Below are 27,783 nucleotides of genomic sequence, written 5' to 3' on the forward strand. Positions count from 1 at the left end.
GTTGTTTCTTTGCGTTCTTTCTTGTTTCTTGATGTGAGCTTCTATTGCTATATATTTTCCTCTTATTACTGCTTTTGCTGCGTCCCATACATTTAGGATATTGGTGTCCTCCTTGTCGTTCAATTCAAAAAATTTTTTAATTTCTTCTTTGATCTCCTCATTAGTCCAATGGTCTTCCAGTAGTGTGGTTTTTAATCTCCATGAGGTAGGAAAGTTCCTTGCCTTCTTTTTATGGTTTATTTCTAGTTTGATGCCTTCATGGTCAGAAAAGATGGTTGATATGATTTCAATCTTGGTGTATCTGTTGATGTTTGTCTTGTGCCCCAGTATGTGATCGATCCTGGAGAATGATCCGTGTGCGCTTGAGAAAAATGTGTACTCCGTTTTTTTGGGGTTTAGTGTTCTATAGATGTCTGTTAAGCCTAATTGCTCTAGGTCCTTATTTAGAGCTTTGGTTTCTTTACTTATTTTTTGTCTTGTTGATCTATCCATTGTTGATAGTGGTGTGTTGAAATCTCCCACTACGTATGTGTTTTCTCTGATGTCTGTTTTCAGAGAGGACAACAGTTGTCTGATATATTTTGGTGCTCCTTCATTTGGTGAGTATATGTTAATGAGTGTTATTTCTTCTTGAAGTATTGTCCCCTTGATCATAATGTAGTGACCATTGGGGTCTCTTTTTATCTTTTTGAGTTTGAAATCTGTTTTATCTGATATAAGTATAGCTGTTCCTGCTTTCTTTTTTGGTCCATTTGCTTGTAGGATTGTTTTCCATCCTTTAACTTTGAGCCTATTTTTATCTTTTGTAGCTAAATGTGTTTCCTGGAGACAGCAAAAGGTTGGGTTTTGTTTCTTAATCCAGGCTGCAACTCTGTGTCTTTTTATTGAAGAGTTTAGTCCATTTACATTTAGAGTTAATATTGATATGTTAACATCTGTATTTGCCATTGTGTTTGTCTTTCCTTTGATTTTATTTATTTATTCTTTTAATAACTTTTTTTTTTTTTGGCCTTCTTTCATTGTTATTCGTCCCTCTGAGGTTCTGGCTTTAGGACTCCTTGTAGTATTTTTTGGAGTGGGGGTTTAGTTGCAATGAAATTCCGGAGTTTCTGTTTGTCTGGGAAGTTCCATATTCTTTCTTCAAAGAGGAAGGAGAGCTTTGCGGGATAGAGTATTCTTGGTTGGCATCTGTTTTCTTGGAGTCTGTTGACTATGTCCCTCCACTCTCTCCTTGCCCGTAGTGTTTCTTCGGAGAAGTCTGATGTCAGCCTGATTGGTTTTCCTTTGAATGTTATCTGTTTCTTCCCTCTTGCCAGCTTCATTATTTTTTCCTTGTCCTGGATTCTTGGGAGCTTTACTATTATGTGTCTTGCTGTATTTTTCCTTTCGTCGTGGAAGTTTGGTTTTCTTCTTGCTTCTTGTATATCAATTTTCAGCTCCTTCTTCACATTTGGGAAGTTCTCTTCAATTATCTCTTTGAATATTTTCTCTGTTCCTACATCTCTCTCCTCTCCTTCTGGTATTCCTATAACTCTTATATTTCCTTTCCTCATGGAGTCAGATAGTTCCCGAAGTCTTTCTTCGTTCTTTTTCCTTCGTACTTCTCTTTCCTTTTCTGTTTTGGTTCTTTTTATTTCTGTGTCTTCAAGATTACTTATTCGTTCTTCCATTTCATCTATTCTGCTTTCATTGCTTTTCCCAGAATTCTTTAGTTCTTCCATTAATTCTTTGATCTCCTGCATTTCTTTTACTTCCCTCTTTAGGGACTCAATTTCTTTCTTCTGACCATTGTTTTCCCTCTCTAGGGACTCAATTGCATTCTTCTGATTGTTGATTATTTTTCCCTTTTCATTGTTTTCCTTTATGACTTCTGTCAGTTTTTTAATCCCGGCAATTTTAAATTCTCTTTCTGGAAGGCTCAGAAATTCTTCCAAGTTATTGTCGTTGCAATCTGGGGCCTGGTTTTCTTTTTGTGGTGTGCTTTTTCTCTGGAGAGTTGCTAGGTTGCGTGTGGTTCTTCTCCTCCCTACTGTCTGTTTTCTAATTTGCCGTATGCATTGGGACACTGTGTTGTTGAGACTGGCCGGCATCTTGGGTGGGCTTCTCTGCTCCCCTCTGGTTCCTCCAGGAGTCATCTGTCAGTTTTAAGCAGTCTTTACTGGAGAAAGGTCCCTGTTCTAAAATGCCGATGTGGGGACACACTCCCCTGTGCGCCTGGTCTGCCCCGGCGGTGGGTTCCTGCTCCCCCTCTGGGCTTGGACTGCAGGCCAGAGGGGGTCTGGCGTGGGCGAACTTCCCCCGCTCACCTCTGGCTCCTGAGGAAGCCTTCTGCAGGTAGTCTTTACTGAAGAAATGTCCGTGTTCTAAAATAGTGATGTGGGACACACTCCCTGCACGTCCGGTCTCAGGCACACTCTTCTGCGCGCCTGGTCTGCCCCGGCTGTGGGTGCTCGCTCTCCCTGTGGGCTCAGACTACTTGTTCGGAAGGGGCCGGGTGTGGGCTAACTCCCCAGCTGGCCACTAGCTCCTTCAGGAGCCTCTGCTGGCTCAAGTCGCAAGGTGGCGCCAGAGATCTCTCCTAGAGCCCTTGGGGAGCTGATTTTCCACCCCGTGGGACAGGGAGCAGAGCGGGGATGGTAGGGTACACCTCAACGGCTTTGGGGTGCTGTGTCTGCCTTGTGCCCCACCGTCGTGGGGAACCCACGCCCCTAATTTCGTGCCCCGGGTCTCAGTTCCAAAGCCCTCAGTTCCAGGACGCAGGCTGTAGCCCAGATCAGTGGCGCGGGAATGGCGCCTTTTGAATCCCGCTTCCCTGCCTGGGCGCCTTGTTCCTGCTCACTCAGGGAGGGCCTCCGAGGTCTCCCTGCAAGCCTAGGTTGCAGGCGCGGGGACCGGGGCAGCTGCGATCGATCAGGATCAGCGCGCCGCTTTCTGCTCAAGCTTACCGGGCGGCCGGGGCTGTGTGCTGGTGCTGGTCTCCTCCTGGGGGGCAGGGCTCTCTTTAATGGCGCCTGGAGCTCACCTCCGCGGCGGATCCTGCAGGGTTCTCCACAGCTCCCGTTCATGGGGTGTGGTGGCTGAAATAGTTCCTTTCCACTCACAGTCCCACTTGCTGCGTCCGTTTTTCTTGTTGGCCGTTTTGGTTTGTTGTTTCCCTCCTCTCTGCCGGTAGGAGAGTGCCGACTTTGTGGGCGGGGGAGGGGAGCAGGGTTCTGCGCTTCCCTCCCTTCTGGTCCTCTTTTATGGCAACTTTCTTCTTTGGGCAGTTTGCTGGAGTGGTCCGTTTATCTTCCGTGTCCCAGTTCTCACTGGGAACTGCCGCTTTTCCTCCCTATTAACTTTTTTTAATGGGAGATCTTACTCGCAGCGTCTCCTCGCTGGCATGTTGCTCCGCCCCTTTTTTCTAAGTTTTTTTTTTAAAGCATGAATAAAAGTGGTCCATCTTTTCCCTCACTGATTTGAAATGATGCTTTTACTAAATATCCATATTAATGCTACCATTTTATGTTGTAAAGTGAAAAAAGAAAATCACTCTAGTTCCTAATAAGCAAAACTATTGAATCTAATTTTTTGAACGATGATTTTGCTTCATTTTAACATATTTTTCTTCTCAGATTCGGCAGGGCAAAAGATGTACATTTGTTGATTGTATTTATAGTCCCTGAAAATTTTAAAGGTATGTGTCTGTTAGATATATTGTTTTCTCTCTGGATAAAAATCAAAGATCAATACTGAATACAATGCTTTTTAGGTTGTATTTCAGGGCATGGAGCTGATATTACTTTAACAGAACCACTGACAATGGAAAAAATGAGTATTGTGGTAAAATACTGGAAAACATATTTCTCAAATACTGGTGAGTGAAAAACAGATTTCCAAATTTTGAAAATTCTAGTTTAAATTCTGTACATTTTAAGTTGTTTCTTTTTTTTTTTTTTTACTTTATGCCTTTTATTTTCTAAGGATTAACTGTAAATTGTATATACTGTAAAAAAGTTACAATACTGATTATAGTTTGAATAAAACAAATGTAAATAAAATAAAGGAAAACATATTCTTTACCTATGAAGAAACACTTTAAAGCATGAATGTTAAAAAAGAACATTTAAAAAAAGGAGTGGTGTGTGAAATCCTGTATCATCTGAAGTGACAGATAGATCGATCATCTGATCTACAGGACAATCCTGAAAGTGACTTTAGGCCCATCAAAAAATATATTATCTTAATTTGAGAAGATTAAGATAAAAGTGTTGCACAAGGCAAATAATAGTTTTTGGTACACTCAGGGCTTTTTGATAGAGAGGCTGAGTTACTTAGTCATAAATGGAATTAATCATTCTGTGGTATATAATTGTCTAAAAGCCAAAGACACTAACCTTGAATTATAATCTATTTATTGCTTTGCAAAACACTTACATATAAATTACTTTATTTTTAGATAACTTCTGGATGATGTCACTAATATGTGGAATAAAAAATAACTAAATTTATAGCCAGAAAAGACATGCTTAAAAATTAACACTTGTTAGCTGACTATAGAACTGAAACACCAAAGTTGGGGAGTGCTAAGGACAAAGAGGAAAGGAAGAACTGTGGTCCAATGTGGTGAAATATGGGTGAGCAGGTGCACTGTGGTAGTAATACATGATAGAGGTGTCCTAATATACCGCAATTAAAATTTAATTAATTAAAAAAGAATATGTTAGATTACCAATGAAAAAAATAAATTACTTTAAGTTAACAGGGTGGTTATCCTTTGTTTTATATTTTTTATATTTGTAGACACAGATAATTAGTGTCAATGCTTCGATTAGACCTGACATTTTTAAACTCTTCACCTGTATTGTATTATGCATATTGCTGTCATCTAAATACTTAAGCTAATTAAATTAGCTTTAATTTGACTTGTAAAAGAACAGACTCCAATTTCCAAAATTAAATTCTGTTGACATAATTATTGGTCAATGACTAGTTAAGCTTTTCTGGACTTGGAATACAAGCTAGGAAATCTTCTCAAATTAAGATAATATATTTTTTGATGGGCCTAAAGTCACTTTCAGGATTGTCCTGTAGATCAGATGATCTATCTGTCACTTCAGATGATACAGGATTTCACACACCACTCCTTTTTTTAAATGTTCTTTTTTAACATTCAGGAGAGATTAGTGAGTCTATGACTCCCAGACTACAGTTTCAGAGTTCATCCTGGAAATGACTAATTGTGGTGACTGAAGTCCTTTTTTGCAACCTCTTTCTTATTCGGTTCACAGTGGAAGTAGAGCAGCTGCACCTCACCACCTGTCTAGCACCATTCTATTGGTCATGGCCATGTCTGCTTTAGCCGTCTCATCTTTACAGTGAGGATGAACAGCTGCAAAACAAAAAACAAACACAACCCAGCAAAACCATCAGATGCCATGTTTTAACAATGAAGCTGCCTGTTGAAGACGCATACATATTTTCTGTCTCCAACATTTACCTATAAATAAGAACTTAATAAGTAAACTTGGTTGAAGATGTCTTAAGCAAGCCTATTGCAAACATCCTAGAATCTTGTTGAATGGGGTAAAAATAGCATGTAGTATTTTAATTGTGCTTTCTGACCTGGGTGCATACTTCACAGATTCACACACACCCCCCCCCCATAATTTCTATTTTAAAAATACATATTTGGTAAAAATCTATTGAGTAAAAAGTGACCAATGCTTTTGATTAAGGTTGTATTGTAATTAATATCATCCCCACCAGTGATTTTAGGATGAAAATGATCCTCTTTTTAAAACTTTCAGTTAAGAATGAAAATTATATGAAACCTGAAGAACATGGATTGCCCCTGCAGAAATCCTGCAGTGAACACCTGGAATGTTTTTCTACTGATCTGTTTGCTTGGTTAGTTTTTTTTTTTTCCTACTTTTTCATAATAGTGATTTTTATTATGAACATTTCACTAAAAATTTTATTTTTGAGAAATTGTTGATTGTGAAACACTAACTCAAGTGCTGGTCTTATGCAAAAGAAAGACAAGGCTATTTTGTGGAAGAGGGATACAACTTTCTCTATACTTCAAAATCCGGAGTTGGGACTTGGGTACACATTACAGAAGTATTCAGCTCAATATAAGGAAGCACTTCGTAACAATCATACTTGACCACAGTGGAACAGGTTGAATAGTAAGCCAGGAAGTTCCCCATCTCTGGGCGTGTTAAAGTGGAACCTGGGTTATCACTAATCAAAGCTAAATAATAGGAATGACATTTGAACTTTTTGAAAACAATGAAATCTTTACTACAAACAAAAATTGTATATATAATCCCAATATTTAAGCACTTAAGAGCAGCCTCAACTGTTTTCCAGCTACCGCTAAGCATCTCCTGATTTTTTTAATTCGTGAAGCTATTCCTCCAAATTATTGAAAACAACCCTTAAAATTCTCTCTGCTCTCCACCTCTGTCTCACTTTATCTCTGCCTCTCATAGATTTTTTTAAAACTTGTTTTCAACCCTGCTTTGGATATGCAGTTGAACCAGGGTCGGTTTGATACTCTTCCAATGCTAGCGTTATATTCTTACAAAAATTCAATTTCATGAATTTTGTCACTTCAGGCTGATTTCTAAGGAGGTTTTAAATAGACACAGGGCTAAAAGAATGCACACAGCTGTTAAGGAGATGGGTGATGATGGTGAGAATTTGAGTTGGTCATTTTTGGAATTTGCAGAATGTGACCATCAACTGTCTGTAGAAATGTGACCATCAACTATTTTGAACAAGGAAGAGCCTTGACAACTAATAACTGTGCTTAAACCAAGATGTACACACTTAACTAGTGAAGATATTTCAATGGCTTTCTTGAACATTTTAACCTCAAAGAAATTTATTGCATTTAACCTTATATGGGATATGAGGTCAGAAAGGGTTTTGAAAGACCTCATGATTTTTTTTGTTAGTTGGAACTGCTTTTTGATTTCTACTCATCTTGAATCTTTGTTTTCACTCAGAATCCTATGACTATAAATAAAAGTAAAATTTCAAATCAAATTATGTCCTGTGTAATAAAGGAGATAGTATTAGTGTATAAGTTTGTTAGGGAATTTGTTTTAATCAGTCAAAATGCCTAGAGAAGTTCTAAAAGTATGATGGAGCCAGAAATGTCCATTAAATGGCAACTTTTTAAATTGAGGGAACCTGACCTTTTTCACTCAAGTTGGGGTAGTGTCTCTTGACCCTCTAATCCTTTGTGCTTTTCTTCCTGCTATAACCATTAGATACAGTCACATGGTTTGAGATAATCATAATCAATGAGGTCAAAATATTTTAATCTGCTTGTGTCTTATTGTTTATTAGTATATTTAGAAATTTGAAAGTCATTGAACTAATGATGACCTTGATATTAATTATTTTTAAATTCAAAATGAAAAATTCTGCACCAAATTCATAAGGGAAAGTGCTTAATATTTATTGTACATTTCTATGAAATAAGAGACTTAGAGAAGCATCCTTTGATTAATGTGTTGGTGCTCATTGTTTAATATTGCCTGATAATTTTCCTCTTATATGTATTTTATTTTTCTTGTTTCTAGCTCAGAATCTCTAAGAAATGAAATTGGGTTTGAATTAAAGTCTCCGTTGTCAGATTTTGAGAAAAACAAAAAGATTTCTCTTCTTCATTCAAGCAAGGAAAAGCTAAGAAGGTGAATTTTGATACAACTCTTTATAAGCATTATTCTTTTGTAAGAAGAAAATAGTTTCATGAATTTCATAATTTTTTGTGCTGTTGTTAAAAGCACTAGAAATCTGGCCATTTGCCATTCATTCATGAAATAGCATTCTTTGTCATTCAGCAAATAGTAGTATTAGACTATGTGAGAACATAATTGGAGAATTGAGTAACAAAGAAATTTTTGCTTTCAAACAGATCTTGCCTACTTCTAAGACCTCCAAGTAGGCTATTGATTAGAAAACTGTGTTTTAACAAATGACATGTTAGAGAAGACTATAAAGTAAACACACTAGAAAGGTTACCTAAGGTAGAATAAAAGGTCTGGGAAGGCTTTTTTTTTTTTTTTTTTTTTTTTTTTTTTTGAGAAGATGATAGCTAACTTGAGCTTTAAACAAAAAGTGACCTTTAATTTGGTTAAGAAGTCAGAGAAAAACATTTCATTTGGCAAGACAACCAGGTAAGAGGCTGGCAGTATCAGAAAGTAAAGTGAATTTATGGAACTGAAAGTATTGTTCTGTAGTTGGATCTGCAGGCACAAGTAGAAGTGGCAAGAGATGAGAGGTAATAGCTAAGAGGTAAGGATATCATGTTAAGAAATTTCAATTTCAACCTAAATTGCTGAGGAGGAACTAAAGGATTTGTCAAAGGAGTGATGAGGTAACATTTGTACCTTAGAATGAAGACTCTAGCAAGATGTTAGAGAGCAAGTTGAATCTGCAGTAGAGTCTGTAATAAGAAATGATGAATCCTGAATTCTGGTGTCAGAAATGGGACAGTGAGGAAAAGGCCACCATTAGATAATATTAAGTAGGTAAACTGAAGCAGGAGTCAAATGTAACTTCCAAGTAAATAGTGAAATACACTGGAATGGCGTTCTGGCAGTGGGAGCTATTTTTGTTTTTGTTGGACTTGAACACCTGCTCCAGGTTTAAATGGAGATGTCCAGTAAGGAGTTGGCTTTTAGATTCTAGAGAAAGATCCAGGGTAGATTTAGAGATATCAGTACATAGCACCTATTTGAAGCAATGGATGTAGGGATGGATATGAGGACTTGGAAAAGTATGTAGGGAAGAGACAAGAGGAGAAGAGAACCTTGGGGAGATCTCAGTATTTAAGGTACAGGCAGCAGAGAAGAGAACAGAGGAAAAAGAGTCACTAGAAAGATGAGAGGAAAACCAAGAGGGAACAGTATTGAGATCAGGGGAGAAGAGAACTTCCTAAAAAGCATGTGTTCAGGAGTATCAAACATGACATAGAGATCAAGAAAGGTTAAGAACTGATAATTGACTGTTTGCATATAGCAAAATCTAAACTTCATTGATCTTGGTGAAAATAATGTCATTGACTTGATTAGGAAAGGTCATTTTAGAAAGATGGAAAATAAAAGGTGGAAGCATAGATAAAGGCAAAAGTGAAGATATGTACAATGTAAAAGGATGTTTAGGGTAAAATAAGAACTTTGCATAAGGCTGGACCAGATCTGAATATGTTTATATTTCAAAAGAAAACAGTTGGAAGACCAACCAAAGTCTTAAAGATACAAACCAGGTTTTATGAGTTAGCAGTTTGAATAGGGCTCAGCATGCAATTCTTCTGCCTCATGACATTAACTGAGGTCATTTGCCAGTGTTCAGCTGGTGCAGGGTCCAGAACTAGGGCTGAAACCTTTGCAGGGATGTCTGGGTAGCTGCATTCAGATGGGGTCATCAACTGAATGTTCTCCAGTACCCCAGTTGTTGGACTTCTTGTGTGGGAGCCACAGTTCCTAGAGAGTCTCCAGGACACAGGAGGAGGAAGCTGATGGTCTCTTAATGTCTGGGGCCAGAACCAGGCCTAGTGCCCCTTCTACGATAGCTGTTGGTAGGACAATCACACAGCCCAATCATATCTGAGAAGAGAGTGCAGAAACCCCACCTCTCAGTGGTAGAAACATCAAAGAATGTTAATCCCCTATAACTGGTGAGTGGTTTGGTGATGTATTTAGCATCTCAGAAGAGACAGAATGCTATGGAATCCAGAACCAGGTGGAAGAACACCTCTTCCACTGCAATTGGAGGAAAGGAGCTAAAATTAAGTGTGGATAAAGATGTATTTTTCCATTGGGACCAGAAAAGGGAAGGAAATTGAGTAAATCCTGCCAAATGATCTCTGTTATCTACTGGGAAGATGAGAGGGGTTGCTAGTCTGGTCCAAAGACCTTCACTCACAAGTGTGGCTTTGGTTAAGTAAAGACTTAGGGCCTGCTGGCCAGTACTATCCCATATATTTTGCTGATCTGTTATGAAAGAGAAAAATGGGTGTATTTAAAGTGACATATTTTGCAATTTGTATCTTAAGATTGTATTCTCAGTGTTTGATATTAAAATTGTGATGATATTAGTAAATGCTTACAATGAAATGGTATTGGGAAATGGTACATTTCTTTTATTATTTGTGTTCAGGGATTTCTTTTTTAAACAATTCTACCATCTCTTTTTATATGTACAGATTAATAAAAGTTAGCTATCTGATTCTAAATTCCTGATGAAATCCCTTTTACTACACACATTTTAAATACATAAATGTGATGTTTTTGTCTTGGGATAGTGTATTTTTCAAAATGATACCATCATTTTGATTGTATGTCTGTGAATCTGAAATGATGGTGGTTTAGTACTTTTCAGCATGTCTGCTTATTGTAAAGAAGTAAAGTGAGCCTTGCCATCATTCATCACCAATTAAGTCTTTTTCAGGATTGGCTTAGCAATTCAAGAAAGAAAGAACAGCTCTCAGAGAGTCCCAAGTCATAACTGACTGAGAGACCTCTCTGTGAGGTCTTATTTGTTTGAGAGACAGTTGTACAGAGAAGGAACTTAGTGTAGACCTAGACCTTTGCCTTCAGTTCCCCTTAAGCCTCTCAGAATCACTCTTAACTGAGAAGGAATGAAATCATTTGGTTCTTTCCCCAACTTACTTGGATTGGTCAAAACCAAGCTGGTTTCTGTGGTAGAAAACAAAGACAAAACATGCTCTTTAACTTATTAACAACTGCTGCTTCCGTACACAAAGTTAAAAAGAAAATGACAAGATCACAAGGAGCTCATAAATCCTGTTATCTCCTTTGAACAAACATTAATATCCTTCAAAAGGTTTATTTACTCCTCATTCTTTTCTTTTTAAAAAAAAATTGTGGTATAGTTAACATGCAATAAAATGCAGTAGAAGCTTAGGGGGTTGCTCTGCTGGCAAACCTTTCCTTAAAGTACAACCAAAAAAGCAACCATTACCTACACATATATCTCAACAGCTCACCATCATTTTTTCTCCTTCCAGCAACTCATTTTTCTCCCTGAAATGGATGCTTTATTACTCGATAAGGTTTTGGAGCAGGGAAAGGGAAGGGGAACTTTGGACCCTGTGGCAGCCATTCCTGGCAGAAGAATGTACTACTAGATGGCATGAGCTCTCGTGTGCCCAGAGGCACAAGGTTACCTCTGCAGTGATTGCGAAATACTGTTATGCTTCCTCCTGAACCCTGGGGTGGATCAGTCAGTGCCAGAGCATTGGTCTGGTTTTAGTGTAAGTAGTGGCAGAACACCATCCCCCATCCTGTAGGAAGTGAGTTATTCTGAGGCTGAAGAAAAATCTGCTGTCAATATTAGACTCACACAATACTAGGAAGCAGGTCCTGGGCATGGAGTGGAGCTTGATCTGACTGCAGAGCTAGAAACAATGGCATAGGCTCCCCAGCTTGGTATGATTCACCCCATCCAAGTCTGAAAACACTTACTCAAGGCAACTAAGCTTCTACTCCCCAGAGTCCCTCCTTCTACTACCTCAATAAACAAGGAAGATCCCAAAAATAAAAACACAGCACTACTGGGGGGGGGGCAAGATCAGCCTAGAGAACATAATATGGAAAAAGATTACAGAGCTGAATTCAAACTTTATGACTTAGAATTAGGGGAGCTAGCAGATAAAGAGTTCAGAAGAGTAATCATTAAGAGGCTTAAAGTTTGAGACTCTTAATTAAACACAGAAAGTAACATCAGAAAAGATATTCAGGAACAAAAGGAATTAATTACCAAAGAAATTTAAGCTATAAGGAATAAAAAAGCAGAAATGATGGATGTGAGGAATAAAATGAAAGAACTGAAAACAGCCGTGGAAAGCATAGTAAGTAGGCTTAATCTTGCAGAGGAAAGAATTTCAAAATCCAGATAAAATTTTAAAAATAACTTGGGTGAAAGAGAAGAGAGAAATGAAACAGGGAAAACGAAGAAACTACATGAAATATCAGACTATATGAGAAGAAGAACCATAAGGATAATGGGTTCCCTGAAAATGAAGAAACAAAGACCAGAGATAGTATTCAATAATAGCTGAGAGCTTTTGAAATCTAAGGAAAAGAACTAACCTTACAAATCCAGGAAGCAGACAGAAAACCAGAACTCTGCATGTGAAATGATCTCCCACAATACACATCATTTTAAAATTATCAAAAGTCAAAGAAAAAATATTGGAGACTTCTGGATTGGGTGGGTAGGGGAGCATGTAGCATAAAAAGACGTCTTAATTAGGCAGTCATCAGATTTCTCAGTAGAAATTCTACAGACTAGAAGAGAGTGGAATGACATTCACAATTCCAAAAAATAACTGCCAGCTAAGAATATTCTATCCTGAAAAAAATTTTCAAATATGATGGAAAAGGGCCTCCCCGGTGGCGCAGCGGTTGAGCGCTGGGTTGCGAAGCTGCCTGCAGCTCTGCAGTGCCGGTTCAATCCCTGGCCGCCAGGTGAGGGTCCCACATGGCGTGACAACCTCTCCTGCCGCCCGCTGCTCCCCTCAGCAGTGTACTTTGTCTGTCTGCCTGTTCTGCTCTCCGCTCTGGCTCTGGTGAATTCTTTCAACCTCCCACGCTTCTGACTGTACCCAGTGCTTGTATAAATAAATAAAAATAAATCTTTAAAAAAATATATAATAGAAAACTACTTTCACAAACTCAAGCTATTAGGGTTTGTTATATCCGTCCTGCTCTGTAAGAAATGTTGAAAGAAGTTATATATGCAGAGAAAGATGAAAACATCTGAACAAGGTGATAAATAGAAACACAGAATCTGAAACAAATGAGCAATGTGAGACAAAATATTAAAGCTGAGGAATCTGTAGTCATGCTAGCTAGTTGATACCAGCATTTAAAAAAAAAAGGACTATATTTAGTTATACAATCTTTATTTTTTTTTTTAAAGATTTATTTATACAAGCACTGGGTACAGTCAGAAGGACGGGAGGGTGAGAGAATTCACCAGAGCCAGAGCAGGGAACAGAACAGGCAGACTGATGAAATACACTGCTGAGGGGAGCAGTGGGCACAGCAGGAGAGGTCGGCGCACCATGTGGGACCCTCACTGGTGGCTGGGGATCGAACCGGTGCTGCAGAGGCTGTGGGCAGCTTCGCAGCCCAGCGCTCAACCTCTGTGCCACCAGGGGAGGCTCTAGTTATAGAATGTTAAACATAATCCACTTGGAAACCACAAAACAAAAACTGGAGCAGAGAAACTTAGAAAAAATGAAGAAACTGAGAGAACTACCAGGGAAAGATATCCAAATGAAAGGCAGAAACACCTGGAGAAGGAAGCATCAAAAAAGATAAAGTAACAACAACAACAACAACAAAAAACCCCACAAAACCCAGAAAGTAGAATGGTAGTAAATAAGCCCCATATTTCAATAATGACCCTAAATATGAATGGTCTGAACTCTACAATCAAAATACACAAAAGATACAGAATGGGATAAAAAAAGCATGATCCATCTCTAATGTGCATACAGGGATCTTACATCAGATCTGAAGATAAGCATAGTGAAAGACTGGAGCAACATATTCCAAGCCAACAAAACAGAAATCAGCAGAACTGTTATTCTCATATCTGATAAATTAAGACTTTCAGTCAAAAAGGGTAATTAGTGCAGAGGTGGGAGCGATATTTTGACAAGGTGACAATTCATGAAGAAAATATAATTGTCATCAATATTTACACACCCACAGATGTACCCAAATATTTAAACAAGTATTAACAGACCTGGCAGCAACACAATAATAGTAACGGATCTTAACACACCACTTAAATCAGTGGATAGATCACCCAGACAGAAAGTAAACAAGGAAATGTGGCTTTAAGTAATGGATAACATGGACATAATATAGAGAGCTTTCCATCCACCTTGAGGTGAATATACATTCTTCTCAATGTTCACTTGGAACATTCTTAAGGATAGATTATACACTATGGCACAAAATAATCCTCAAAAATATATGAAATTGAACTTATACCCAGTATCTTTTCTGCTCACTCTGTATAAAGCTAAAAATCAGCTACGAAAAAGCAACCTGGAAAAATGCAAACATATTAAGACTGAACAAAATACTTTTGAATACCACACAGGTCATTGAAGAAGCCATAGGAGAAATAAATTATATGGAGTCCAATGAAAACAGACAAACTAAACAACCTCTGGCAAGAAACAAAAGCAGTATTAAGAGTAAAGTAAATAGCAATGCAGGTCAACATCAGTAAACAAGTCTCAAATCTAACTTTAAAAATCTGAAGGAAATAGAAAAAGTAAAACACAACCAAAATCAGTAGAAAGGAGGAAATAATAAAAATTAGAGAAAAGTAAAGAAAATGGAAACCAGTAGGATGTTACAAAAGAGCAATGAAACATCAGTGAAACCTAGAGCTTGTTCTCTGACAGGTTAAGCAATATTGATAAGTCCTTAGCTAGGCACACTAAGAAAAAAAGAAAGCCCAAAAAAGTATCAGAAATGAAATTACAATAGAAACTGCAGGAATACAAAGCATCATAAGAGACTATAATGAACACTGTGGATATCTATATACAAACAAATTGGACAACTAGGAGGAAATAGGCAAGTTTTCAGAATCATTATTTTCTAAGAATGAGCTTGGATGACAGCTTGAACAGCACCGGAGCATTTGTCTGCTTATAGTGTGAGCAGTGGCAGAGAGCAGTCCCCTGTCCTTCAGGAAGTGAGTTTTAGTGGAGAGTGAGTGAAGTATGTGCACATGCTGAGGTGTGAAGTTGTACTTCCAAAAGTAAATAGTTGTTTATGTAAAGGAATGGAAGATTAATAAGTATTTGGGGGGGATAAGAGCTTGAAGCCAACCAAATTACAGAAAAATGCAGAGATCCTGGTAATTAAGTGCAGTATATCTGATTTCTAATTTGAGATGGAAAATAGCCTTTCTTGGTGCTATATAAAGCAATATTATAGTACTCAATGTTTTTCCGTCAAAAATAAAAGTAGTCATATAAGTTGTAGTTTGTTAATTAAATCCTTAAGAAAAACCTGGTAAATTATAACTTCACTCAGACTCAGTAGATGTAAACATTAAACATTCCAGCCTTTTCCAAACTGTATAGCAAAATAAAATTGAGTTGTTAGTAGGAAGTCCATTATTCCCCCAAATGCAAGGAAATGAACACACAGTGAAATCTAAGTATTTTTTGAAAGTCTTTTCATTAAGTGTTCATTTTTGTCTGCCTTTTTACTGGATTTTTTCTGGCTTTTCTTTATTGTTTTTTAGAAGTTCATTATATATGTTATAAATATCTTTTCAGATTATGTGTTGACATAGACATATTTTTAACTAAAATGAAATTCTGCTCGTAAGTCATTTTGGGTTATGTCTTGCAAAATGAAAATTCTGTATTTGCTTGATCAACACTTAAGGATATTGGCTATATATTCTCCATGCCTGTCTTAGCCTCAAGTTCCTAACCTTGATGTTGGAACTAGAATCAAAAAAGATTGGGAAGCAATGAATAGGCTATGTCTTGTTCCAGCAAACTAATGTTTGCTAGTACAGTTCATTATCTCAGGATATTAGAAAATTTAGAATAGTTCCAGGTAATTGTTACCAGAAGATAAAATTAATGTGTTTAAGAGATGAGTTGCAGTATGTTTAAGCATAATTTTTGATGAGTTTTGAAAACATATTACAGTTCCCAAGAAGAGGGAGTAGACCACACCACTCAAGGCCATGTGGGGCAGCACCAGGGTCAGGAAGGTGGCAAAGTAATGCATGCATCCAATCTAAACTATAACACATACATTAAATGGGATGTTCTGTTATCTGCATGTCTTTTTAATTCTGATGTTTTGAAAACAGATCTTGCTGACCATGGAGAGAATGCCCTTCCCAGAGCTAGCCAATTTTTGTAGATAGTAAATGATTGGCCTGTGAGCACACCTTTCATGGGCAAACTGACCATCACTCCCAGAATCATCCTGCCCCACCTCCCTTATCAAGGCTCTATGCTACAGGACAGTATTCCCTTATCCTAACCACTCCAGGATCAGATCCCAGACAACTTGGGATTAATTTGAATAATTTTAGGCCTGCTTACCTACTTGGCCCATTCCTTCCATTAGAAACCACAATAAAGGCTCTTCATGTTTTTTCCATCCCCTTTGCCTCCTACCTGAAACTGGTGCTTCCCCATGTGACCCTGCATGATATGACGCTCCACCCTCTCTTGGGAATTCTGATGCACAAATTTCTCTTAAATGGCATTCAGCTCCTGATCTGTTGGCCTCATCATGCCTGAGTAATAATAAAACATACACTTTAAATCACCATGTGCTTTTTCCTAGTCAATAGTTTACAAACCCTAGAGACAACGACTCTTTATTTTTATCAATATAGATTTATTTTCTTTATTTTAGAACTTACTCTGGCTTCTTTACCCAATTAATGTTTTGAGATTGATTAATGCTATTATGTCTATCAGTAGTTTGTTCCTTTTTATAGTTGAGGAATATTCCATTTTATAAACAATACCATATTTTGGTTATTCTCTGGGTTTTGTCTTTCCAGAACATAACTGCTATGAACACTCACTATTTTGTGAACAGAGATTTCCATGGGTCTTGAGTATATACCTGGAAATAGATTGCATATCATAGGATGAATGTATATTTCTCTTTTTAGGAGATGACCAAGCAGACTTACAAAATATCAGCTCACCTTTTTCACACTCACCAGCATGTATGAGAGCACTCATTGCCCCATATCTTCTCAACATTGTTGCTGTTCTTTTCATTTGAACTCTTCTAGTGGTTGTGGAGTATAATTTAGTTCTGATTTTCAGTTTGCATTTCCTGGTAATTAATGAGGCTGAGCAACTTTTCATGTGCTTTTGGCCATTTATTTGTCATTTATGAACAGTCTGTTCAAGTTTTGTCAATTTTAAAAAATTGAGTAATGTGCTTTTATGTATTGGGTCCTAATAACTCTTTGATGCTCTAGATTTATGGTTTATGTCTTGAGATATTTTCTTCCAGCCTCTGACTCACTATTCACTTTTATAACAGTGTCTTCTGATGAGAAGTTTTAAAAAGTGTTTTATAAAGTCCAGTTTATTAATTTAAAAATATTTATCATGCTTTCTTTATATTGTATTAGAAATCATTGCCTACTACCAAGTTGTAATATGTCCTTATACTGACTATAAGAAGATTTATAGTTTTAACCTTTATGATTGTTTTATTCATCTTAAATTTTTTATTAAAGGAATGAGGTAAGAGTTGAAGCTTTTTTTTTTTATTTTGATCCCTTCTTGGGTGTTTTCAGGATTTTGTTGAAAAGACACCATCGCCAGTAAATTGCTTTTGTACTTTCCTAAAACTCAAGTTACTGTATAGTTATCACGCATTTCTAGGTTCCCTGTTCTATTCCATTGATCTAATAATTTATCTTCTTCATGTCATTGTTATACTGTTGGGATTATTGATGCTTTACAATAAATCTTGCAGTCACATATAGACTTCTAACTTTGTTCTTCATTGTCCAATTGATTCATATGTTAAAGGTCCTTTATCTGTTATAATTTCATGTATTTCATTTCTGATTCTTTCATTTGGGTTTTCTCACTTTTTTTCTTTGTGAGCCTAGCTAAGGGTTTATCAATTTTGTTTATCCTTTCAGAGAACAATCTTTTGATTTCATTGATGTTTCATTGGTCTTCTGTTACAGCCTTTGGTTTCTATTTTGTGTACTTCTGCTCTGATTTTTATTTTTTCCTCCTTTCTACTAATTTTTGGTTTTGTATGTTTTTCTGGTTCCTTCAGCTATAAAGTTAGATTATTTGGGACTTGTTTATTGATTTGGGCCTGTATTTACTTTTTTCTTAATACTGCTTTTGCTGCATTTTCCTGGCAATTTCAAAATAAGCTCAATTCCTTTTATAAAAAACCTTGCTAGGATATTGATTAGAATTGTGTTGTGTCAACAGATCAGTTTTTCTTCTAATCTAGTTCTTCATTTTTAAAAGATAGTCTTTAATTCATTTCAGCAATGTTTTTGTAGTTTACAAGTTTATTCCTGAATGTCTTGTGGGTTTTAAATTTTTTTGTTATAAACAGCATTTTTTTTCATTTGTATTTAAAAATATTTCATTGCTAGCGTGTACAGTTAAATTTATTTTATATATTGGCCTAATATCCTGTGACCTTATTATATCAACCCATCATTTCTAGTCATTTTTTTTAAAGATTTGTTTATTTATTTATACAAGAACCAGGGTACAGGCCAGATGTGCGGGAGGGTGAGAGGATTCACCAGAGACAGAGCAGGAAACAGAATATGCAGACTGACGAAATACACTGCTGAGGGGAGCAGTGGGTGCGACAGGAGTGGTCTGCCACACCATGTGGGACCCTCGCCGGCCGACCATCCGGGATCGAACTGGCACTGCAGAGGCTGCGGACAGCTTCACAGCGCTGCGCTCAACTGCTTGTGCCACCAGGGGAGGCCCCATTTCTAGTCATTTTTAATAGATTCTTTAAGGTTTTTTACATAAGAAGATCATGTTATCTGTGAATAAAAACAGTTAACATCCTCCTTTCTGATCTTTATGGGTTTTATTTCTATTACTTGCCTCAATATCCTGGCTATGTCTACTAGTAAAATTTTTGAATTAGAAGTGAGGAAAGCCAGTATCCTTGTCTTATTTCCAATCTTAGAGGGAAAACATTAAATCTTTTACCCATGACATAATGTAAGCTTTAAGTTTTAGTACGTACCTTTTATCAAAGTTTCCAGATTCTATTCCTATTTCAACTTTTTATCATGAATGAATGTTACATTTTGTTACTTTTTCCAATATTTAATATATATGATTTCCCCCTTTTTTTCTGTTAATGTAGTGATTACAGTGGTCTCCAAAAACACTGTACCTTACTTTATGTATTCATTTTGTTTATTGTGTGATGAGATTTGCTAATTTTTTTTTGGCATCTGTGTTCATGAAGGGTAGTGGTCTGTAGTTTTTTTTTTTTTATAATGTCTTTATCAGATTTCAGTATCAGGGAAATGCTGACTTCATAAAATGAAATAGAAAGTCTTTTTTCTTTCCTAGTCTGCAGGATTGATGTGTTTGGTAGAATTCACCAGTGAAGTCATCTAGGCTTAGAACTTTCTCTGTAGGAAGTTTTCATTACAAATTCAATTTCTTTAATGACTATAGGACTAGAATTTCTGTTTCAGTTTTTTTAAATTTATGTCCTTGAAGAAATTTGACCATTTAATCCAAGTTGTCAAGTTTATTGAACGTTATATTTGCAATACTCATATTATTTTAATGTCTGTAGTTTTTAAGTAATGTTATCACTTTCAATCCTGGCATTGAGAATTTGTTTCCCCTTTTTGCTTATCATTTTATTAACTTTTTCAGTGAGGTAGATTTTTATTTATTGTTTTTCTCTATTATTTGTCCATTTAATAGTTCTTTGATTTCCACTTTGCCTTTTTTTCTTTTTCTATGCTTTGCTCTTTTTTTCTTTCTTCTTAGCTGAAAATTTATATAATTGGTTTGTACCATTTTATTCTTTGCTAATGTATTTACAATTATAAATTTTCTTTTAAAAAAGTTTTCCCATAACAAGTTTTAGTTAATAACTCATATATTTTGATGCATTTCTACTATCATTCGGTTCAGAATATTTTTCTCATATCTCCTGTTTTTTTTTCTTTTGCCCATGATTATTTAGAACTGTGTAGCTTGATTTCTAAATGTTTGCAGATTTTCCAACTATTGATTCACAATCAATTACATTGTCATATGAGAAAATACTCAGCTTTCTATCCTTTGATATTTTTCTGAGATTTGGTTTATGACAAAAGTTATGCTCTCTCAATGAAATTCTATTTGAAAAGAATATATATTTTGCTGTTTTGGTGTTCTATAAATATTACATAGAATTGGCTAGTAGTGTTTTTCATATATTATGTATCCTTACTGATTTTTTTTCAGGGTGTTAATTTTCAGTAATGACTATAGATAGTTCTATTTCAATTTATCCTATTAGTTTTTGCTTCATGTGTTTTAAAACCTGTTTTTAGGTACCTGCCTACTTAATGAATTGACCATTTATCATTAGAAAATGATAAATACTAGTGTATCTATTCTAATACTTTTAAGATCTACTTTCATGTTAATAGTTTTCATATTCATAGTTTTCTGGCGCTTAGTGTTTATATAATGATCTTGTGGCTTCTATACATCTTTATATTTAAAGAGTATGTGGATAAACAGCATGTAGTTGAATCTTTTGTTTCTTTTTCACTTGCCCAATCTGATATCTCTGCGGTTCCATTGGGATGTTCAGCCTGTTTACATATAATGTGATTACTGTTAAGTTTGATTTTAGGTTCATGATCTTTCTATTTGTTTTTATTAATACAATATGTTTTCTTTTTTTCCCTCACATTGCTTGCCTTTTGGATTAATCAAGTATGTTTTAACATTCCTTTTCATTTCCTTTATTGGCTTTTTAGCTAAACCATTTTTAGTGCATTCTTAGCTTATCATAGTATAGCTTGAATTGATAGTATGTGACTTAAGAACAACAGCATATTTTTGTTTACCCTCTACGATTTTTGCCATATATTTTATTCCTCTATTATCTAACACACATTTTTGTTGATTTTGCTTTAAACAGTAAGTAATTGCTCCAGTTACCTATTGCTAAGTAACAAAATTCCTAAACCCGGTGGCTTATAGCAACCTGTTTATCATATTTCACATTTTATGAGTCGTCAATTTGAACAAAACTTGGTTCCGTGATACTTCTCCACATAATTTTTTACTGTGCTTATTACTTCATGGTGTTCAGCTAGCAAATGGTCTGTCTGGAGAGCCCAGCATAATTTCATCCATACCAATAAACTGTTGCTGTGGTTGACTGGAAGGTTTTATTTAAATGGACTACTCTCCTCCCCTGTTATCTCAGAACATATCCACATGGTCTCTCCAGTAAGCTAGATCTCTTGAATAATTAGGGCTTCATGACATCAATGCAAAGGTAAATCTTCTTAAATGCTGGTCTTAGAACTATTGTAGAATCACTTCTTCAGATATCTTTTGGTTAATGCAGGCACAGGCCAGCAGAGACTCTAGAGCAGAGAAATAGATCCTATCATTTCATTGAACAATTTCAGCCTAAAAACTATTATTTCAGTCAACTTCTATACTTTTTTTTTTTAGTAAAACAGACTTTCACTGTTTACAAGACTATTTCTGAATGTCAAAAATCTCTCTCCATGTTTTCTCTGTATTCCCATGTTTTTCTCCTGTATCTCCTATTCAGTCTTGGCTGCCACAATCAGAATGAAAGTGTGAGAACACTTTGCTCATGCATCTGCAGTGGAAACCTTAGCAGCAGACATAATCCCACCAGATTTGTCAGATAGATGCATACTATTGACTTTTAAGATGTTAGTAAATTAGAAAACTAGCTTTTTATGTATCCCACCATATTTAGCATGTCTAACACTCCACTTTTTTGTGTAAGTCATATTTCCATCAGTATTATTTCCCAAAGCAAACAGTGAAGTGAAGATATTTTCAGATAAAAGATAATTTAGAGACTTTTATAGCAGCAGATCTGCAGAATAAGAAAGCTAGAGGAAATTCTTTAAGTTAAAGGGAAACGATAATAAATGGATATTTGGCTCTCTAGGAAAATCTGACTAGTATTGGAAATAATAAATGTATGGGTCAATATTAAAAAAAAATTTTCCTCTTTTTTAAATAAAATTTCTGATATAAATGAAAATTATAGGATTGCAATGGCATTTTTATATTAGCTTACCTTACTATGTTTATATGTTTATGTTTAAACTTGTCTATTACAGTCAGCAGAGAGATGGTATTTTGTTTGCTTTTGTCCATTCTGACAATCTATGCCTATAAATTGGATATAATTAGATAAAGTCCTAGGATTTTATAATTTTTTTTCTGTAGTTTCTGGCATTTTTGTTTTTTGTTCTTCTTTTCCTGACTACTTTTTGAATAATTTTTAAAGCCAATTTTTTTTAGATTTATTTATTTATTTATACAAGCACTGGGTACAGTCAGAAGTGTGGGAGGGTGAGAGAATTCACCAGAGCTAGAGCAGGGAGCAGAACAGGCAGACTGACGAAATACACTGCTGAGGGGAGCAGCGGGCAGCAGGAGAGGTCTGTGCGCCATGTGGGACCCTCGCCTGCAGCCGGGGATCGAGCTGGCGCTGCAGAGGCTGCGGGCAGCTTCGCAACCCAGCGCTCAACCACTGTGCCACCAGGGCAGGCCCTTTAAAGCCCATTTTAATTTTTAAAGCTAATTCTATTGCCTTCAGAGTTACACTTTTTGCCTCTCTCTTTAGGGTTGCCCTAGGAGTTAAAAAATATATCTGCAACTTTTCATTGTCCATTTAGAGTTAACATTTTGACATCACATGAAATATAGAAATGCTATAGTAATGTAAAAACATTTGTCCTACTCATCCTTCATGCTATAGTTGTCAAATGTTCTGTAGCTATATTGTAAAAAAGAATATTATAAAATATTCTTGCACCAGGTGTTAGAAGACCAGATTGACTATGTTAATACCAAAAAACATGGTTATTTATAAATAACATAGTTGAATTCACAAGGAATATGTTCCTTGACCAAAATGAAATTTAATTAGAAAACAATAAGAATTAGTTGTAAAGAAAATCCTCAATATTTGGAAATTTAAAAAAGACAGATTTCTAAATAATCCAATGTAAAAGGAAAATTAGGGCCTCCCCTGGTGGTGCAGGCAGTTGAGCACAGCACTGTAAAGCTGTCCATAGCCTCTGCAGCGCCGGTTCAATCCCGGCCGGCCAGCGAGGGTCCCACATGGCGCAACAGACCTCTTCTGTCTCACTCACTGCTCCCTCAGCAGTGTATTTTGTCAGTCTGCCTGTTCTGTTCCCCGCTCTGTCTCTGGTGAATCCTCTCACCCTTCCGCACATCTGGCCTATACCGTGGTTCTTGTATAAATAAATAAATAAATCTTTAAAAAAAAAGAAAATTCACAAGGAAAAATTACAATAGATTGAAAATGCTTTAGATTACTTAGGAATAAATATGTGTTGATCACTCAGAATATTAATGTGAGAAATCAAAGAACACCAAAGTCATGCATTATATATCATAATTATGAATTGAAAGACCCACTGTTGTTAAGATGTCATTTCTTGAGAAATTGAAATATCACTATTTTCATCTAAATAAGAATCCCTGTAGGATATTCTTTTGGTAAAAATTAACAGTCTGATTATAAGATATATGAAAAAGGATTTAGAGCAATAAAGGACTTAAGACAATCTTGAAAAAAATGCAACTAAGTTAGAGAACTTGACTTCAAGCTGTATACTTTAGTATACAGCTATGATTACCAATATGTTACTAGCCTAAAGGTTGAGAATTGTATCAGTGGGACATAGTAGCCCAGTACTGGACTCATGCATTTGTGATTGTTTCATTTTACCACAGCAAAAACATTGGGAAGCAAAAGCTTTTTTTATATAAATGATGTCGAAACAACTGGATAGCCATATGGAAAAACAATGAAACTTGACACACTTTCTGATACCATATAGCCAGTTAATTCAGGATAGAGCATAGACAAAGTTATACCATAAAGCTAAAAGATAAATTTCTAAAATAGCATTGTTCAATAGAATTTTCTGTAGTAGCAGAAATGGCCTGTGTCTGTGTGCCCAATAAAGTAGCTACTAGCCACTTGTAGTTATTAAGTACTTGAAATTTGGCTATTGTAATTTTGGAAATGAATTTTAAATTTTACTTCATTTCAATTGATTTATATTTCAATAGTCATGTGGCTAATGACTACTGTATTGAGGACTACAATTCTAGAAGAGAGCATAGGAGATGTCTTAACAAGCTGAGGTTCCTGAGAACACAGAAAGCTATAATCAAAAAGAAGAGTTGGTGGATTAGACTTGTCAAAATTTTAAATTTTGCTGTCAAAATACATCACTAAGAAAATAAGTGGAGGGCCTCCCCTGGTGGCACAGCGGTTGAGCTCTGGGCTGCAAAGCTGCCCTCAGCCTCTGCAGCACCAGTTTGATCCCTGGCCTCCAGGTGAGGGTCCCACATGGCACGACAGACCTCTCCTGCCACCCGCTGCTCCCCTCAGCAGTGTGTTTCGTCAGTCTGCCTGTTCTGTTCCCCGCTCTGGCTCTGGTGAATTCTCTAATCCTCCTGCACTTCTGACTATACCCAGTGCTTGTATAAGTAAATCTTTAAAAAAAAAAAAAAATAAGTGGAGAAGCTACAGATAGGGAGAAAGTATTTTCAAAACAAGTATTTAACAAAACAGGATTTGGAATATATTTTAAAAGCTCATAATAAAGACTTGCACTCTAATTTATAAAGTAGGTAAAATATTTTAATAGACATTTCACAAAGGAAGATATGCAAATGCTCAGTAAAGTGCTCAACATAATGAGTTGCCATGGAAATGCAAATTAAATCATGAGATATTACCATGCATATTTCAGAGGGGCCAAAGTGCTAAAGTGAAAATGACAGAGAGTATTACATGTTATCGAAGACTTTGAACAAGAACTCTCATACAGGGTGCTTTGGTGGTGAATCTCCTATAGTAATAGCATGGGAAGGGATAGTCTTTACTCCCAAAACACAGTAATGTAAATCAACACTACCTCAATGATAAAAAAAGGATTCTCATACATTGATGGTGGAGTTGTAAAATGGTACTATTTGGGGATAAATTCTGCCATTTTCTTACATATGTACAATATAACTCAATTCCTAGATATTTACCCAAGAGAAATGAAAACATGCATTCACAAAATGATATGCAGAATAATCTAACAAATGTTCACTAATGAAAGCATGGATAAATAAGCTATGTCTATTTATTCAGTACCATGCAATACTATTAATAAAAAGGAGCAAACTACTCATACAGCCAACCACATGGTAACTCTCAAAAGCTCAAAAGCATTATGCTGAGTGAAAGAGCGTCTGCTATAAGATTTGATTTACATGAAGTTCAATCATAGGTAAAACTCAGGTAGAATGGAAAATACCAGAAATGTGGTTGCCTTTTATGGGGGTTGATTGACTGGCACGGCACACAAGAGTACTTTCTGTGGTCATGATGTTGATTAGGGTTTGCATTATATAGTTGTGTGCATTTTTCAGAACAGATTGGCATCATTAAGATTTGTATATTTTAATGCATTGGAGCAAAGAAAGTTTGTTCAATAAATCGTGCTGGGAAAACTGAGTCGCTGCATGCAAAAGAATGAAGCTTGACTACTACCTTGCACCATACACAAAAACCAACTCAAAATGGATTAAAGAACTAGACATAAGACCTGAAACCATAAAATACATAGAAGGAAATATAGGCGAAACACTCCGGGATATGCACATCAAAGACATCTTTACAGACACATCACCCAAAGCAGTGATAGTGAAGGCAAAGATCAACAGCTGGCACTACATCAAATTAAAGAGCTTCTGCACAGCATAAGAGACAATAACAAAACTAAGAGAAACCCCACCAACTGGGAGAACATTTTTGCACACAACACTAATGATAAAGGACTGATCACAAAAATCTGCAAAGAGCTAATGAGACTCAATAACAAAGAAAATAATCCTGTCAAAAAATGGGCAGAAGAGCTAAAAAGAAACTTCTCTGAAGAGGAAATACAAATGGCCAACAGGCATATGAAAAAATGTTCAACATCACTTGTAATCAGGGAAATGCAAATCAAAACTACCATGAGATACCATCTCACACCAGTGAGAATGGCACATATTAAAAAAACTAGCAACAACAAATGTTGGCGAGGTGGTGGAGAAAAAGGAACTCTTCTGCACTGTTGGTGGGAGTGCAAACTGGTCCAACCACTATGGAGAGCTGTGTGGAGATTTCTGGACCTACTAAACATAGAGCTTCCATATGATCCAGCAATTCCACTCCTAGATATTTACCCAAAGGACACAGAAACATCAATTCCAAAGAGCACCTGCACCCCTATGTTTATAGCAGCACTGTTTACAATAGCTAAGCTTTGGAAACAACCCAAATGCCCAAAAATAGATGACTGGATCAAGAAGATGTGGTACATATACACCATGGAATATTGCTCAGCATTCAAAAAAGATAAACACATGCAATTTGCAGCAACATGGATGGAGCTGGAAGGGATCATGCTCAGTGAAATAAGCCAGAAAGAAAAAGAAAAATACTGGATGGTCTCACTCATAGCAGGAATCTAGAAAACTTAAATAAGGGACCAGGAAAATGAATAACTGTAAGAAAGTAAAAATCACAATCAACAAACAACTATGAACCAGAGACACTCTATAAGGGGTAGGGAGCGGGGAGGGGAGGGATTGGGGTCAAAATAAGGGGGTATGGGGAATATAAAAATAAAATTAAAAAATAATTTGTATATTTTATATGAATTTTACCTGAAAATAAAATAGTCTGAATCCTAGCTAATGATGTGTTTGCTTGAACATTTTCCTAATAGAATATTAGAAGAAAACTTTATTGTGACTTTTCATTAGAAAAGTGACAAGTTCCCACCAATAATATTTGGAAAATATAGAAAATAAAAGGAAAAGAGATTGTTATCATTAGCCCCAACTGCCCAGAAATAACTATTACTTGATGTTGTTGCTTTCCATCTTTTTTTTTTTCAATGCTTTATTTTTGCTTTGTTTAATGACTGTGATCATGATTTACCATCTGTATGTACTATCTTATATCTTATATTGGTATCCTACAAACTATCCTATTTTCTCCCAGTAAAGTTTATATCATATCATCTCCACAGCTAGATAATATTCTAAGCTAATAGAACTGTGCTTCTTTAAGTACTTATTTTGCATGTTTAGATTGTTTTGCATATCTTACTGATGACTGAAAACATTTTTACAAGAAGTTTGTTCTTTTTTTTAGATCCTTATAAGTGGAAGTACCATCTCAAAGTGTATGAAAACTTTGAAAGCTCTTCATACTTATTGTTGACTTTTGCACCTCTTTCTTTCCAGAAAGACAGCTCCACAGAACTCCTCAAAGTCAAAGTAAAACACTACTGATCTAAAATATTTAAGTTGTTCACTGGCTATATTAGATTTTTTTATCAAAAAATTTTTGGGCCTTTCTGAGGTTCAGAGAGGTTTAATAAGTTACCAACAATGTTTCCAGCTAGTAAATGGTGGAGCCAATTTATGTTATATTGTTTCTGTTGTATTGAGCACAAGACAAGTGCTTAATGATGTTTGTTAAATGAACATGTGGACAATGTGAAGGTAATGAAGGCTTAGGTCAATTTAGATTTACATTGCCTATGTATTTATCTTTAGAACTATAAAAAATTAAGTTTGCTTCTTTTTAAAGTAGCTTGCAAGCTGTTTTCTTTGCATGATTGGTTTATTTGTTCTGTTCATAACTACTTCAGTGTAAAGCAACTTACTGATTTTCCTTTGGCTTGGAACACAGTTACATATGGTAAAGCCCATATATTGAGAGATGCTAATTGATCTATTGCTGGAAATGTCATTCAGGTCACAGTGACTTGAATATCCTGATTGTTCTTTACCTTCTTAGGCTTCTAGTGTGAATCACAAAAGGAATTATGCATCTAGTGTGTGACCCCCATCTATGTGTTTCCATCTTTATGTTTCTGTAGGCAGCA

At 36.1% G+C, this 27,783-nt stretch overlaps 1 protein-coding gene across 1 annotated transcript in view; it reads left to right on the plus strand.

Annotated features, from left to right (window-relative positions):
• SOHLH2 (spermatogenesis and oogenesis specific basic helix-loop-helix 2) overlaps positions 1-27,783 on the plus strand; it is a gene marked incomplete at its 5' end in the record, with an annotated part of 50,278 nt that overhangs the window by 18,786 nt on the left and 3,709 nt on the right. The window contains 4 exon segments of the mRNA XM_084234880.1: positions 3,615-3,676; positions 3,752-3,856; positions 5,790-5,889; positions 7,578-7,688. Coding sequence (XP_084091006.1) covers positions 3,615-3,676; positions 3,752-3,856; positions 5,790-5,889; positions 7,578-7,688 — 378 coding nt within the window.

This window comes from Talpa europaea, assembly GCF_964194135.1.
Source record: "Talpa europaea genome assembly, chromosome: 6".
NCBI classification, from domain to species: domain Eukaryota; kingdom Metazoa; phylum Chordata; class Mammalia; order Eulipotyphla; family Talpidae; genus Talpa; species Talpa europaea.